Source organism: Triticum aestivum, chromosome 7A (assembly GCF_018294505.1).
Source record: "Triticum aestivum cultivar Chinese Spring chromosome 7A, IWGSC CS RefSeq v2.1, whole genome shotgun sequence".
Lineage (NCBI taxonomy): Eukaryota > Viridiplantae > Streptophyta > Magnoliopsida > Poales > Poaceae > Triticum > Triticum aestivum.
Window position 1 is genome coordinate 9,367,935 of NC_057812.1, and position 17,592 is coordinate 9,385,526.

General features: G+C 43.9%; 1 protein-coding gene across 1 annotated transcript; it reads right to left on the reverse strand.

The window, feature by feature from the left end:
- Window positions 1–3,730: 3,730 nt before the first annotated feature.
- Window positions 3,731–5,157, reverse strand: LOC123154636 (ankyrin repeat-containing protein ITN1-like). The gene is made up of 2 exons (XM_044573320.1): window positions 4,590–5,157; window positions 3,731–4,496 (listed from the first exon to the last, which is right to left on the reverse strand). The coding sequence occupies exons 1-2, from the start codon at window positions 5,142–5,144 to the stop codon at window positions 3,771–3,773; spliced, it is 1,281 nt and encodes a 426-aa protein (XP_044429255.1). The 5' UTR covers window positions 5,145–5,157; the 3' UTR covers window positions 3,731–3,770.
- Window positions 5,158–17,592: the final 12,435 nt, after the last annotated feature.

Consider the following 17,592-nt stretch of genomic DNA (forward strand, 5'->3'; position numbering starts at 1 on the left):
TAAGAGAGGTCTTCTTGATGGATATGAACCTGGTAAACTGAAATTTTGTGAGCATTGTATCTTCGGAAAACACAAGAGGGTGAAGTTCAACACTTCGAATCATACAACCGAAGGTATTTTTGATTATGTGCATTCTGATTTATGGGGACCATCTCGCAGAAAGTCACTAGGTGGTGCTAGTTACATGCTGACTATTATTGATGATTATTCGAGAAAAGTATGGCCTTATTTCTTGAAGCATAAATATGAAGCATTCTCAGCTTTTAAGGAGTGCAAGATTATGATTGAGAGACAAATTGGAAAGAAGGTAAAAATACTTCGCACTGATAATGGTATGGAATTCTGTTCTAAGCAATTTAAGAATTATTGCAAGTCTGAAGGCATTGTCAGTCATTACACCGTTCCTTATACTCCTCAACAAAACGGTGTTGCTGAGCGCATGAACAGGACCATTATTTCTAGAGCCCGTTGCATGTTGTCCAATGCAGGTTTGCATAGGCGTTTTCGGGCTGAGGCCGCTTCCACTGCTTGTTATCTCATTAACCGTTCACCATCTATTGCTCTTAATAAGAAAACTCCATTTGAGGTATGGTCTGGTTCACCTGCTGATTATTCACAGTTGAGAGTTTTTGGTTGCACTGCTTATGCTCATGTTGATAATGGAAAATTGGAGCCTAGGGCTGTTAAGTGCATCTTTCTTGGTTATAAGTCTGGTGTTAAAGGTTTTAAATTATGGAATCCTGAAACCCAGAAGGTTGTTATTAGCAGAAATGTTATCTTTAATGAATCTGCTATGTTACATGATGTTTCATCTACTAATGTTCCTGTTGAGAGTGAACAGCAGCCTCCTATTCAGTAGCCTACTGTTCAGGTGGAGCATGTTATTGATTCAGGTGATACATCTGGTAATGAAATTGTTGATGCACATGATGAACCCGTGATGCCGAGTATATGGCTATTTCTGAGGCATGCAAAGAAGCTATCTGGTTGAGAGGTTTGTACACTGAGCTTTGTGGAGACTCATCTTGCCCTACCGTATTTAGTGACAGTCAAAGTGCTATATATCTTACAAAGAATCCAATGTATCATGAGAGAACAAAGCACATTGATGTCAGATATCACTATATTCGAGATGTTGTTGCTGAAGGTGATTTGAAGGTATGCAAGATAAGTACTCATGATAATCCTGCTGATATGATGACAAAGCCAGTTCCGACCAATAAGTTTGAGCTTTGCTCAGGCTTAGTTGGTATTTCTCACTAGTCCTATGGACTTTGACGCACAAGGTGTTTATGCTGATTTGGATGGAGTTATTCACTTTCTTCGACTACTGGAGGGAATTTGGCTCAAGGTGGAGATTGTTAAATTGTGATCCAAATTCTAGTACCTGGTTGGACTAGACGTAGTACAACCGGTGTGGGCTTTTGCGTTGGCATTGACGCGTACGAGTACAACTCGTTTACTTGTCCTACAAGGACTCGTATGTGTTGCCCCTCTTATATACCCCATATAGTCGCACCTCAGGCGGTATGTCGTCTCGTGCTTGTAATACTCCTCCTCATAGTGATTGCGCCTTCGTGCGTCCGTGGTTTTCTCCCGCAAGGGTTTCCACGTAAAAATCCGTGTCTCTTTGTCTCGTTTATTTCTTGTTATTATCTAACACTAAGTGTTATTTTTGACCTCAAATTGCATATAAATCAAATACTAGCACATATATTTCCTCCCAAATTACTAAACTCATAAATTAATCACTATACAAAGCATTGCAAGAGCTAATCTAGCAATGAGAGATGAAAGGACAAAGTTGCTAACCTTTGTGATCATTTGAATGGATGGGGGCCTTCAAATCTTGACAAAATTTGGGCAAAATGTGTGATGAGCTCGAGAGGAAGAGGGGAAGAACAGAGAGGAGAGGGGAAAGGGGAAGAACAGAGCGAGCTCTGGTGGACGAAGAGTTTATGTAGGACGACCTTTAGCACCGATTCGTGTCACGAACCGGTACTAAAGGTGCTGGAGGGGCCCCGGACTGACAACATCCTGCCACCACTCACTTTAGTACCGGTCCGTGGCACGAACCGGTGCTAAAGGTCGGCCACGAACCGGTACTAATGAAAGCGGCCGGCTAGCAGTTGGAACCGGCACTAATGCACACATTAGTGCCGGCTCAAAAGCAAACCGGCACTAATGTGCTTGATATTTGACCCTTTTTCTACTAGTGCTACCACATCATCTGTTAATTATCTTGTGCAACTAGCAAGAGTAACAAGGTTGACATCCTTGTTAGTAGAACTGTTGGTGACGCTAGTGATTTTATTTGTTTTGTAGACATTAGCAATATTGTAGAATAAAGTTTGTCTCCGAGGATTGATACCTTAGTTTCTCACTGAAGTAAAGCTTATTGCATACTACAAACTCTCGTACTGGGGAGCCCAACACTGCACTTGATATACAAGTCAACACAAATCAATAAATCCTAATGTATTTAAGAATGCATGTGCACTTTATATAGGCATCAAAAATAAATAACAAGAAGTTATGATGTTGCCTGCTCACAAGTAAATTTGATGGATCCTTTTCTCAAGAAAAGTTGGAATACTTTAAAATCAAACACCTTAATGTGAAAATCTATGTGCATGTACTAAACAACCTCTTTCACTAATTAGCAAATCCCAAAAGCATGTCATGTGTACACGTTAACTTTACTACCCCCCCCCCCCCCCCCCCCCCCCCGAAAAAAGGGTACTAGGATCCGACATATCATATGACCTGTTTGTGCATATTTGGAGCATGCATGGAAACAAACCAACATGGGTAATGTTCTGCCGGGTGTCTGTTCTATGCCTAGATCTAATTTGCGGATGTTGGAGCATGCAAGTATGGTGCATAAAATAGGGATTTACGAATTTGACCCATGGATTAGAACACAAAAGGCATGTAAAGAGAGAAATATATGTTAGGCTATAGAGGATTATGTGTTTGTTCGAAAGGAAGTGACACAAGTGTGTTTATCTTTCAACAAGTCATCAATGGAGTCTAGATATTAGTACCAACTACACACGTTATTACAAATGAGAGTTGGTCATTGCATCAGACATTACGAGGTCAATGAAACAGAATTTATCTAGATTAAGATTTTCATAATACAAACAATTTGATTTGGATTCAACGGGATCGATTCCTTTAAAATGTAAACTTTTTTATGTATCATTTACCACATGATGATGTTCTTATAAGATCCAGATTGGATAATGGTTAGAGATACATAGTTATTAAAATCATAGAGGGTATATGTTAAAGTATATCCTTACAAATAGAAATTATGGCACCCCTTTAACAATATTCACTATGCTTAATCCCTTTCCAAAAAAAAATGGCCACACATTTGAGCAGACCTCTGTGTTAGTTAGTATTAAAAGCTGACACTAAAACTACATGCTAACTAGAGTAGGTAATATCAAGCTTAATATCATCTGCCCGCATGATCCAAAGGCCTCCAGTTGAAAGGTATCAGATCCAAATAGGATTGAAAGAGGAAACAAAAAAACGGAAACTTATTCTAATCCCAATCTAGTTCACTGGTTCACAATCGACTAGTAGAGGTAACTATTATTTAAGGCAGATAAGTACTAGCAAGAATGGTTATGGAAGAAAGCGAGAAGTAACATAACTAAATGCCAGGCGCATTAACGTAGCTCGTATTTCACACTAAATTAAAAGATACACGTGGTTTGCCAATTTGGGATGATTAGTGAGATAATACAACTGAAATATTAGCAAGACATGGCCGCGATGAAAATGTATGGCCAGTACTCGAACATCACTATCCCAATGAGTAGGTGCGCTAGGATCGCCCGTGCCATCTCCATCCAGAGTGCCTGACCTGCAAACTTCCTTGCCAACTCCGCTCTGCTGTCGCTGTAATCCATTGACGCCGACTTGATGTATAAAAAGAGTTCCACCAGCACGAGCGGGAACACGGTGATGATGCAAGAAAACATGGCCTTGATTGGCTCGACCGGAGCTAGGATGGAGTACACCCCGACGGCGAAGGCGGCGCAGAGGCTCCTAGCCGAACTAGCCAAAAGGTTTGTGGACATGAGTAAGGGCCACATGCGGTCGTTCACGTTCGGGCCTACCCCTGCATACATGAGAAAGAGGATGGATACGACGGAGCAGGTGAATGCTAGTGTGTTGGCAATGACGAAGGCATGGAAGGAGTAGTGCCCCGCAAGCATCGGCGTGCCGCCCTTGTTGTCGTCATCTGCTCGGTAGCCACCAGGCACGGCAAAGGCTGCGGCGAATGTCACCGTCGTGATCAGCACAGCGACAAGACCGATGATCTGCGTTTCGCTGGCGATGTTCTCCGATCTGTTCATTTTGTCTAAAGCAGACTTGATGAATTCTCTCCGTTCTCTCCCCCAGGGTCTGATCCCTGCGGAGACACCAGTCCTATAGCAAGTTCCTTGCAACAAGAGATATATCCTTTTCCGTGGGTCCTGGAAGAACAAATGAGTAGTATGAATGAAGCGAAAAAAGAAAAAGAAATGTCAATCCATTAACAGATAAGATAAGATAAATTGCTTAATTACCCCGTAGAAGGCCGACCCTGCGCTGTGTGCCCCAAGGGTTTTAGTCATGTACGCAGTCTCTAGTGGTGTTTCTCTCTTGTTGTTGCTTACATCTAGCTTGACCTCTGGTATTGACACCAGATCACAGACTGCCCCTATATTCCCTGCCAGAGCAGCGAGGTGCAGCGCAGTGTTCCCGTCGTTGTCTTGCATGTTCATGACCGACGATGAAAACGACTTGCCCTGCCATCCGCAAGCCAACTTGATGACGCGGATGCTCTTCTCCTCTTCAGCCGCGACATGGAGGAATGTCCTGCCTTTGCCGTCGCGTAGCTCGGCGCAGTAAGGGCCGCTCTCTTGTAGGAAGGCCAAGACTGCATTCTCTTCACCCTCGAACGCAGCTAAATGTATGGGAAATGACCCATTATTGTCTGGCATATACGCTGCAGCTGGGCCAGCCTTGAGTAGCAATCCCATCGGTCCCCGCCATGTGGCGGCCAAGTGAAGGGGCGTGCTTCCTGTGGATCGGTCCGCTTGTGTCACAAGGTGATTGTTCCTTTCCAATAGCATTTTCATTACCTGATGAGTTGCCTCTGCAAAGTTTAGCTACCAAAGTCAGCGAGCGGGATATAAAATGAAGGGAAGACTAGTACTGCTCCACCATCACGACGACGCGCACGGCGCACCCAAGCGTCATTGTGGATGTCACCCAAAGCTATGAGCTATCAACATGTGAGAGAACAAGCGAGGGACACTGATTTTTGCGTTGCCTAAAACGTTGTTGCTTTTCTGTCTTTTATTCTCCTTTTGGTCTGTTATTAGAAAACCAAAAACATGAAGTACCTCTTGCTCCACTATCGAATGTGCCATTCCATGATCTGAACTAGTGCTAGGCAGCCTACAAATATGTTGGGTACCAAGATGAACCATAGTAGCTCCAGATCCGTGGAGCCCGTGGCCTCAGCTTGGTCTCGGGTAACCCCATATCTGCGGCTGCAAGACGCCTGCCCTGGCTGCATGGTAGCTGCTGCACGGCAGGATCAACCCCCCCACTGTCTGCGCACAATGAAGGGAGGCGATTTGTATGCAGTGACTTGAGGCAATGGTTAAGGTTGTGAAGCACTGGTGGCATCGAGAATTGCCTCTCTGACCATACCGGAGTTTCCTCCTCCTTGGTATGATGGTCGGTCAGTGATTTGTTGTAACAACCGAGGATGGTTGAGCAAAAGGTGTCATATGGTGCTGTTGTTTGATACAGATTTGCCACCGATAGCCATCAGGCTACCTGACCGTCCAGGTTGGGGATTTTGGCGATGTTTGGGACCTTCATGCCCCGTCAATTGCTTTGTATGGCAAGCAGCTCTTGTCGCGGCTCGGTAGCCTGCTTGTGCGGGCATGATCATCGTTTGCATGTAATATGTCATGACCATGCGCGTATGTAGCTGTTGGGATCATGGAAATTGCAGGCGACAACATAGGAGGACTTCGAATTGATGGTGCTTTTCATTTACCTAGTTTAGAGCTTTAGGTGAAAATGCTAGGTTTCACCCTAGTTGGTCATACCTGGCAAAGTTCACTATGCATTGTAACCTTGTTGAAGGTTTTGCTTGGAGTTTGTTCATACTTGATCTTCAAGGTGAAAACCTATGACCTTTCCTTCATTGGTTCACTCCGGCGATGGCGGCGCTCGCTCATCGCCCTTCATGAAGGCGTTGATGTTGAAGAATCTTAGTCGTAGTCATTATGTTCTCAATTATGGTTGGTGTGATGGTCATTGCTGCATTTTGTCGATCGTTGTTTTGTTCGCTTCAAGATTCTTTTAACTCCACATAGGCAAGCTTTGGTCTTGTATGACTTTGCTTTTGCCATCGTCGTCCTTTGTGTGTGCGCATCAATGTTATTTATGTGCATTCTAATTATGCAAAGGCTGTGTGTATGCTCATTTTGTTTGTATCCCCGTGATGCTTCATTATGAGTCAATAAAAAGCACCCTTTGTCAAAAAAGTACTGCAGCAACCACTGTAACATGCCTACTATTATGTGTCTTGTTACATGTGCACTATTTTTCGTCATGTACTATAGAAGTTGTTTGTGGGTTTAGCAGTAAATATGAGCCAAATGTGTTGGATCTGACGGCTGAGAAATGCTCAAACATAGGACATTGTAGCCTTCTAACTTTACAAGAGGCAAGTCAGAGGATCTCCTTCCGCAAGACGGGGTTGCACTTGGAGATATCTTGTTTGATGGGTAATTTAAAGTGAGACACACTAGATTTCTGATGAGGATACGACGTTGGTGATAGTTTCAGAAAGTTCGAGGTGGTGAGGCTATCATCATATATTTATCATTTATTTTGTGTTGGGTGATGAGTTCAATTTATGTGAGAATTATGTTAATAATTTTGCGCCTACATGATAGGTTTTATGAAATTTTACTGCACTCGCGCACTACTTTTTGTTGTTATTCCTCAAGTAACACCTTTGGGAGAAAATAAAGTCTTATGGAAGGAATTCCAGGAAATTAGGCTGGAATCACGTTATTTCATGTGATAATCAACTACCATAAAAGAATAAAGCAAAGGGACCAAAGGAGGAGCGTGCGGCGGCTCCAGAGCCAAAGATAGCCTATCATACGAGTGTGCCTTCTCTAATGTGTGGTTGTATGGTGTGCCAGGGGAGCTGCCTCGTCCACTATTTCCACCCCGTGGAATCGGATTGGGGATCAGACACGCATAGGCACCAGGAACTCATCTAGAAGGTAGAACCGGCCTAATCTCCGAAGATCATCCGGAGGAGGGATTGGCCTCATCCAATATTTCCATCCTATGGAATCAGATCGGGGATCAGACATGTAGAGGCACCAGGAACTCATCTAGAAGGTAGAACACTAGCCTCCGAAGATCATCTGGACGAGGGATTGGCAAGGAGGAGATCACGATATTCACCACCAAGCACAAGGGGGCTATAACATCATCGCCACTATCATCATCATGCACACCCATCTCATTGTAACCTCAGGAACCCTAGTGGATTATCTTGTGTGTTACATGTGTAATCAATTCATGTTTTGATTGTGTGTGGGGGGGGACCTGGTGTAACACCAATTTTCCCGAGCTCTTCGCAGAGCTTTAGGCTACTGCGTTGACGCTCCGCCACATTAGGTGGCTGGGCATTGGGGTTCTGGCGTGGACACTTTGGACGATCCGTAATAAGCTCCTGATTGAGCGTACGCCTCTTCGACAACCTTCTGACACAATCTATAAACGGTGTGGTTACTTGCAGTTTTGGTGGTCGTTGAAGGAAATATGCCCTAGAGGCAATAATAATGTTATTATTTTATTTCCTTATATCATGATAAATGTTTATTATTCATGCTAGACTTGTATTATCCGGAAACATAATACTTGTGTGAATACATAGACAAACCAAACGTCACTAGTATGCCTCTACTTGACTAGCTCGTTAATCGAAGATGGTTATGTTTCCTAACCACAGACATGTGTTGTCATTTGATTAATGGGATCACATCATTAGGAGAATGATGTGATTGACATGACCCATTCCATTAGCTTAGCACCCGATCGTTTAGTATGTTGCTATTGCTTTCTTCATGACTTATACATGTTCCTATGACTATGAGATTATGCTACTCCCGTTTACCGGAGGAACACTTTGTGTGCTACAAAACGTCACAACGTAACTGGGTCATTATAAAGGAGCTCTACAGGTGTCTCCAAAGGTGAATGTTGGATTGGCGTATTTCGAGATTAGGATTTGTCACTCCGATTGTCGGAGAGGTATCTCTGGGCCCTCTCGGTAGTGCACATCACATAAGCCTTGCACGCATTACAACTAATTAGTTAGTTTCAATAAGATGTATTACAAAATGAGTAAAGAGACTTGCCGGTAACGAGATTGAACTAGGTATTGAGATACCGACGATCGAATCTCGGGCAAGTAACATACCGATGACAAAGGGAACAACGTATGTTGTTATGCGGTCTGACCGATAAAGATCTTCGTAGAATATGTAGGAGCCAATATGAGCATCCAGGTTCCGCTATTGGTTATGGACTGGAGAAGTGTCTCGGTTATATCTACATTGTTCTCGAACCCGTAGGGTCCGCATGCTTAAGGTTTCGATGACAGTTATATTATGAGTTTATGAGTTTTGATGTACCGAAGTTAGTTCGGAGTCCCGGATGTGATCACGGACATGACGAGGAGTCTCGAAATGGTCGAGACATAAAGATTGATATATTGGAAGCCTATATTTGGATATCGGAAGTGTTCCGGGTGAAATCGGGATTTTACCAGAGTACCGGGAGGTTACCGGAACCCCCCGGGAGGTATATGGGCATTAGTGTTCTTTAGTGGAAGAAAGGAGAGGTGGCCAGGGCTGGGCCGCGCGCCCCTCCCCCCTAGTCCGAATAGGATAAGGAGAGAGGGGCGGCGCCCCCCCCTTCTCTCTCCTCTTTCCCCCTCCCGAATCCTATTCCAACTAGGAAAGGGGGGGAATCCTACTCCTGGTGGGAGTAGGACTCCTCCTGGCGCGCCCTCCTCCTGGCCGGCCGCACCTCCCCTTGATCCTTTATATACGGGGGCAGGGGGCACCCCTAGACACACAAGTTGATCCACGTGATCATATTCTTAGCCATGTGCGGTGCCCCCTTCCACCATAATCCTCGGTAATATTGTAGCGGTGCTTAGGCGAAGCCCTGCGATGGTAGAACATCAAGATCGTCACCACGCCGTCGTGCTGACGGAACTCTTCCCCGACACTTTGCTGAATCAGAGTCCGGGGATCGTCATCGAGCTGAACGTGTGCTGGAACTCAGAGCTGCCGTAGTTTTGGTGCTTGATCGGTCGGGCCGTGAAGACGTACGACTACATCAACCGCGTTGTGCTAACGCTTCCGCTGTCGGTCTACAAGGGTATGTAGATCACACTCTCCCCTGTCGTTGCTATGCATCACCATGATTTTGCATGTGCGTAGGAAATTTTTTGAAATTACTACGTTCCCCCAACAGTCGCTTGGCCGGGCGTCAGGTCGAGACGCCATCGACATCCTCCTTGCAGATCTTCGGGTGATGGCTCGTCGTTTGGTGCCTTCGCTTCCCCCACCACCTCTCGAGCTAGATTAGATGACGGGCCTTCATGACCTTGGTCGTGCCGTGGTTGTGGGCGCCTTCTTACCACCATGTTCTCTTTTGTTTTCTTTGGGGCTTGTTGAGTTGTGCCCTCAGGAGAACCCTCTTGAATTTTGCCGCGTGCGGCCTGTTGTGTGTTTGTTCCTGTGGAGTATGTCTCTGACTTGTGTGTACTTCTTGGCTCGGTGATTTTCTTTATTAATAAAGCAGGGGCGAAAGCCTTTTTCGGTAATCCATTCATGTTTACTTTCAACACCCTTTTGATGTTTGTTGCCTCTATGTGTGAGTAGTCTCCCTAGTTCTTGGGGATATGGAGGAACCCTGGTGTACAATAGATCGTTTGGTATTAGGATTTAATATCCTCTTTGCATGTTTATGTTAATAGTCTCCTTGATGTTGGGTGGAGCCGACCATCCAACATATGCCAACTTTTGACGGACGGTTATTATTGCTGACGCACCGACTGATTGAAGAGGTAGGTACATGACAGGACTCTCCCTTCATCCCGGATTGTTGGAGCAGGGTGGTAATAGAGACCACTTATAGGTTACATCCACGGGGACCTTTCTCCTCTTAGTCATTGTTTGGTAACAGGAGTGCGGAAGAATGGTGGTGGTGTATGTGATACGGGGCTGCCGCGTCTATGCACGTATATGTACCTGTTCTACCCACAAATAGAAATATGCAAAGTAGCTTAGGAATCTGACGTAGCATTGTCTTTAGGCACCGCTATAGATGCACGCTAGTGTGGAATCCAGACTCCCTGGAAGGCTTTAGTATTATTGGTTTCATCACCCTTGTTTACAATCCTTGTTACTAAATTCCATTTCAGTACTTTGATTTGATGCTTGCTACACCGTATCACCACTACTTTGGACTTCTTTCAACTTGCAGGCATAGCTATTTAAACCCTACAAGAGACAAAAGATTGCTCCATGTGCTCCCTGTTGGATCGATATTCTTACTTTGAAAAGAATACAACTAAACCATGTGCACTTGCAGAAAATCATTGGGTGCCTGACACGAGATAGGTAGAGGCATAATGTGTGTCTCTGATAACCGTAACCCCTATTTCTCCCCTTCGCGAGTGAGAGAGGTTGAACAACAAGGTGGAAAAACGAGCGGTGGTGGCAATGAAGGAGAATCAACAAAGCAAGGTAGCAACCCGAGATGATGCTCGATACCACAAGCAGGCGATTGCAAAATACCAACAAGCGGGCATGTGGAGGACGTGCTCATGAGCTATAACCCTAGTTTCGAGTGGATGGCCAGGGGGGGGGGGGGGGGGGGGGGAGCCAGGATTTTGACATAGGGGGGCCAAGTCAAGTTGTTATAATATTCCATTTGTCCATATAAAACATGATTACATCTATATTACCTCTATGATAGCCAATAAGATGCAAAATTAATAGTTTCACTAGAAGAGAACTTAGTTGCTATTTATTTTTAGCATAGATTAACATGCCATACCGATGCAAGTTGTCTTCCATTTGGCGGCGCTTAAAGAACAAGTTAATATTTAGACTATTTTTAGGAAAATATTTAGTGTTTAGGGGATCTTTCCTATCCATAACTGTCTAATCATCACGTACAAGAACTAAGACCCCTTCCAGAATACGCACCACAACACAAGAATTAGAACAGATTAGTATAGTACTCCATCCGTACCATAATATATATAAGAGTGCTTTTTACACTACAGACCACACTAATATAAAGAAGCTCTTATATTATGGGAGGATGAAGTACTCCCTCCGTAAGCTAATATAAAAGTGTTTAGATCACATTAAGTAGTGCTACTGCTAACCTTGGCTAGTTCGTTGGGCTGACCGGAGAATGGCGAGCGCAGCTGAAAGATTTCAATCTGAGATCTCAACTACGGAGGACCAGCGACTCATCTCTAACCACCCGCGTTAATGATTGGAGGGCCTTGAAGAGTTATCACTAATTACTACGCATTATGTAATGGGTGCATTGAGGGAGGTGCAGAGGGTTAAGTTGCAGCGCGCTCTTGGTGTAAGCTGAAAAGTGAATCTAGAGTTGAGGTTCCCTCCTGGACATGGCTCCAAACTGTTTTGAGGCAGTGCCGGTTTTGGGGGCCCGGAGCGAAACTAAACCCGGGACCCTTAACATATCCATCAAAATAATAATAAATATCATTGCAAAATCCCATAAGGCATAACTAGGCTATCTGTAAATAGGAAATTAGAGGCATACCTTCTCTGGGATAACGTCTTCGCGGTCGCCAGAAGGGATGGTGTGGTTTCCTCTCGGAGACTCGGCCTATCTCCTCTTGGCATGGCTGCGTGGAAGGCGTCAACAATTGGTCATTACTGGTTCTCCGACTCGAGTCTGACATGGTGGTGTCTTTTTTTTTGCGGGGTGACATGGTGATGCCTGACCATGGAAAAAACAAGTTAGCAAGACGTCGACGTGCACATGCACATAGAGAGGGTACCGCCTAGCGATTTATCAAAGTACATATGATTAGTCGGAACCTGTGGGCATTTATTCTAATACTACTAGTACTAATATAGTACGAGTCTAGTAGTACCCTGCATCTGCTGCGACCATGCTTCAGGAACGAAGGCACCACCAGTGGCGTAGCCAGAAATAAAATGATGAGGGTGCACACTTCAAAATAATTGATTTGGGCTATTGCCAATTATGCTTGAGGGCTGTTTAAAAGGATTAATTTAGCCGAATTCATATATGGTAAAACATACCTCGAAATTCTGGGTGTGCCACGGCACACCGGCACCCGCTCGCTACGCCACTGGGCACCAAACATGGCATGGGGACGACAGGAAAATGTCGGTACTACAATTGGGCAGTCTCAACGAATTGGTATCACTATTAAAAATATTGCAAGTCAGAACCTAGTCTGGGGCGCGCACTCCGTATAAACACATATTGACGAGGAAACTGACCGGCCGGGCCTGTCTACAGTCAGGCGCCGATGTGGCATGTTCTTTCACCAAATAAAAAACTTGCTTTATATGTAATCATGCAAACGCCCTTGTTTCTTGTTTGTGAAAATAAACCCTTCATGGGAGAAATAAAACCAGCGTAAAAAAACAGCGCCCACTAGGATTCAAATATGGGATGCATCATACATGGCAAACGCGCGCTGACTGGTATGCTACACAATTGGTTGCGTCTAGTGGAGACTTCCATATTTTTATACTCCGCATTAGACACGTCCTGACCGTGAAACTTTTACAACTGTTCCTTTTTTTGAATGTATTTATTTTGGATATCTTTTATCCTTTTTCAGATCTTGGGTATTCTTAGGGTTTTCCTTTTTTTTAATTCTTGCACATTTCCCTCTTATATAGGTTTTGTAAGTAACAATGTATGTTTTTTCAATACTGTCGACATATTTTTAATTTACACTGAACCTTTTATTATGCGATATTTAAAAAATGTTCATGCATATAACAAAATGTTCATAGGATATAATATAATAATGTTCATTGTACATTTATACAATAATGTTCAGTGTGTATTTACAAAAAATATCGCATTATAAAAAAACTCAATATATATTAAAAAACTTCATCGTATATTTAACAAATCATCACATAATTAAAAAGATCATTGTATATTAAAAAAGGTCAATGTATATATGAAATGTGTTCATCGTATATTATACAATAATTTTCAGTGTGTACACATAGGCCTTCCCCAAAACCCCACAGTCACTAATCTAGTGGTAATCTCTCTAGTTTTATAGCCCGGAGTTAAAGTTTATACCTCTCACAATAGCTAAAGTTAGTCGAGTCGATTTTGAAGGAGAAGGTGAAGGAAATATGCCCTAGAGGCAATAATAAAGTTATTATTTATTTCCTTATTTCATGATAAATGTTTATTATTCATGCTAGAATTGTATTAACCGGAAACATAATACATGTGTGAATACATAGACAAACAGAGTGTCACTAGTATGCCTCTCCTTGACTAGCTCGTTAATCAAAGATGGTTATGTTTCCTAACCATAGACAAAGAGTTGTTATTTGATTAACGGGATCACATCATTAGTTGAATGATCTGATTGACATGACCCATTCCATTAGCTTAGCACCCAATCGTTTAGTATGTTGCTATTGCTTTCTTCATGACTTATACATGTTCCTATGACTATGAGATTATGTAACTCCCGTGTGCCGGAGGAACACTTTGTGTGCTACCAAACGTCACAATGTAACTGGATGATTATAAAGGTGCTCTACAGGTGTCTCCAAAGGTACAAGTTGGGTTGACGTATTTCGAGATTAGGATTTGTCACTCCGATCGTCGGAGAGGTATCTCTAGGCCCTCTCGGTAATGCACATCACTTAAGCCTTGCAAGCATTGCAACTAATGAGTTAGTTGCGGGATGATGTATTACGGAACGAGTAAAGAGACTTGCCGGTAACGAGATTGAACTAGGTATTGGATACCGATGATCGAATCTCGGGCAAGTAACATACCGATGACAAAGGGAACAACGTATGTTGTTATGCGGTCTGACCGATAAAGATCTTCGTAGAATATGTAGGAGCCAATATGGGCATCCAGGTCCCGCTATTGGTTATTGACCGGAGACATGTCTCGGTCATGTCTACATTGTTCTCAAACCCGTAGGGTCCGCACGCTTAAGGTTTCGATGACATTTATATTATGAGTTTATACGTTTTGATGTACCGAAGGTTGTTCGGAGTCCCAGATGTGATCACGGACATGACGAGGAGTCTCGAAATGGTCGAGGCATAATGATTGATATATTGGAAGCCTATGTTTGGATATCGGAAGTGTTCCGGGTGAAATCGGGATTTTACCGGAGTACCGGGAGGTTACCGGAACCCCCCGGGAGATATATGGGCCTTAGTGGAAAAGAGAAGAGGCAGCCAGAGATGGGCCGCGCGCCCCTCCCCTCCCTTGGTCCAAATAGGACAAGGAGAGGGGGCCGGCCCCCCTTCCTCTTTTCCCCCCTCCGCGAATCCTATTCCAAATAGGATTGGGGGGGGGGGAATCCTACTCCCGGAGGGAGTAGGACTCCTCCTGGCGCGCCTCTCCTAGGCCGGCCGCACCCCCCCCCTTGAGCCTTTATATACGGAGGCAGGGGCACCCCAGAGGAACACAAGTTGATCCACGTGATCATATTCTTAGCCGTGTGCGGCGCCCCCTGCCACCATAGTCCTCGATAATATTGTAGCGGTGCTTAGGCGAAGCCCTGCGACAGTAGTACATCAAGATCGTCACCACGCCGTCGTGCTGACGGAACTCTTCCCCGACACTTTGCTGGATCGGAGTCCGGGGATCGTCATCGAGCTGAACGTGTTCTAGAACCCGGAGGTGCCGTAGTTTCGGTGCTTGATCGGTCGGACCGTGGAGACGTACGACTACATCAACCAAATGCTTCCATTGTCGATCTACAAGGGTATGTAGATCACACTCTCCCCTCTCGTTGCTATGCATCACCATGATCTTGCGTGTGCGTAGGAATTTTTTTGAAATTACTACGTTCCCCAATAGTGGCATCAGAGCCTAGGTTTTATGTGTTGATGTTATATGCATGAGTAGAACACAAGTGAGTTGTGGGCGATATAAGTCATACTGCTTACCAACATGTCATACTTTGGTTCGGCGGTATTGTTGGATGAAGCGGCCCGGACCGACATTACGCGTACGCTTACACGAGACCGGTTCTCCCGACGTGCTTTGCACATAGGTGGCTTGCGGGTGACAGTTTCTCCAACTTTAGTTGAACCGAGTGTGGCTATGCCCGGTCCTTGCGAAGGTTAAAACAGCACCAACTTGACAAACTATCGTTGTGGTTTTGATGCGTAGGTAAGATTGGTTCTTGCTTAAGCCCGTAGCAGCCACGTAAAACTTGCAACAACAAAGTAGAGGATGTCTAACTTGTTTTTGCAGGGCATGTTGTGATGTGATATGGTCAAGACATGATGCTAAATTTTATTGTATGAGATGATCATGTTTTGTAACCGAGTTATCGGCAACTGGCAGGAGCCATATGGTTGTCGCTTTATTGTATGCAATGCAATCGCGCTGTAATGCTTTACTTTATCACTAAGTGGTAGCGATAGTCGTGGAAGCATAAGATTGGCGAGACGACAACGATGCTACGATGGAGATCAAGGTGTCGCGCCGGTGACGATGGTGATCATGACGGTGCTTCGGAGATGGAGGTCACAAGCACAAGAGGATGATGGCCATATCATATCACTTATATTGATTGCATGTGATGTTTATCTTTTATGCATCTTATCTTGCTTTGATTGACGGTAGCATTATAAGATGATCTCTCACTAAATTATCAAGATAAAAGTGTTCTTCCTGAGTATGCACCGTTGCCAAAGTTCGTCGTGCCCAGACACCACGTGATGATCGGGTGTGATAAGCTCTACGTCCATCTACAATGGGTGCAAGACAGTTTTGCACACGCAAAATACTCAGGTTAAACTTGACGAGCCTAGCATATGCAGATATGGCCTCGGAACACTGAGATCGAAAGATCGAGCGTGAGTCATATAGTAGATATGATCAACATAGTGATGTTCACCATTGAAAACTACTCCATTTCACATGATGATCGGTTATGGTTTAGTTGATTTGGATCACGTGATCAGTTAGAAGATTAGAGGGATGTATATCTAAGTGGGAGTTCTTAAGTAATATGATTAATTGAACTTAAATTTATCATGAACTTAGTACCTGATAGTATCTTTCTTATGTATGTTTGATTGTAGATAGATGGCCCGTGCTGTTGTTCCGTTGAATTTTAATGCGTTTCTTGAGAAAGCATAGTTGAAAGATGATGGTAGCAATTACACGGACTGGGTCCATAACTTGAGGATTATCCTTATTGCTGCACAGAAGAATTACGTCCTGGAAGCAATGCTGGGTGCCAGGCCTGCTGCTGGAGCAACACCAGATGTTTTGAACGTCTGGCAGAGCAAAGCTGATGACTACTCAATAGTTCAGTGTGCCATGCTTTACGGCTTAGAATCAGGACTTCAACGACGTTTTGAACGTCATGGAGCATATGAGATGTTCCAGGAGTTGAAGTTAATATTTCAAGCAAATGCCTGGATTGAGAGATATGAAGTCTCCAATAAGTTCTATAGCTACTAGATGTGAGGGAAATATGCCCTAGAGGCAATAATAAAGTTATTATTTATTTCCTTATTTCATGATAAATGTTTATTATTCATGCTAGAATTGTATTAACCAGAAACATGATACATGTGTGAATACATAGACAAACAGAGTGTCAATAGTATGCCTCTACTTGACTAGCTCGTTAATCAAAGATGGTTATGTTTCCTAACCATGGACAAAGAGTTGTTATTTGATTAACGGGATCACATCATTAGTTGAATGATCTGATTGACATGACCCATTCCATTAGCTTAGCACCCGATCTTTAGTATGTTGCTATTGCTTTCTTCATGACTTATACATGTTCCTATGACTATGAGATTATGCAACTCCCGTTTGCCGGAGGAACACTTTGGGTGCTACCAAACGTCACAACGTAACTGGGTGATTATAAAGGAGCATTACAGGTGTCTCCAAAGGTAGATGTTGGGTTGGCGTATTTCGAGATTAGGATTTGTCACTCCGATTGTCGGAGAGGTATCTCTGGGCCCTCTCGGTAATGCACATCACATAAGCCTTGCAAGCATCGCAACTAATGAGTTAGTTGCGAGATGATGTATTACGAAACGAGTAAAGAGACTTGCCGGCAACGAGATTGAACTAGGTAAGGGATACCGACGATCGAATCTCGGGCAAGTAACATACCGATGACAAAGCGAACAACGTATGTTGTTATGCGGTCTGACCGATAAAGATCTTCGTAGAATATGT

Excerpts from the sequence above, each read along its gene's own strand:
- LOC123154636 (XM_044573320.1), bottom strand. The coding sequence starts at position 5,144 with ATGAAAATGCTATTGGAAAGGAACAATCACCTTGTGACACAAGCGGAC. Across the intron at positions 4,497-4,589 it reads CAGGGTCGGCCTTCTACGGG|GACCCACGGAAAAGGATATA; the intron begins GTAATTAAGCAA and ends TTGTTCTTCCAG.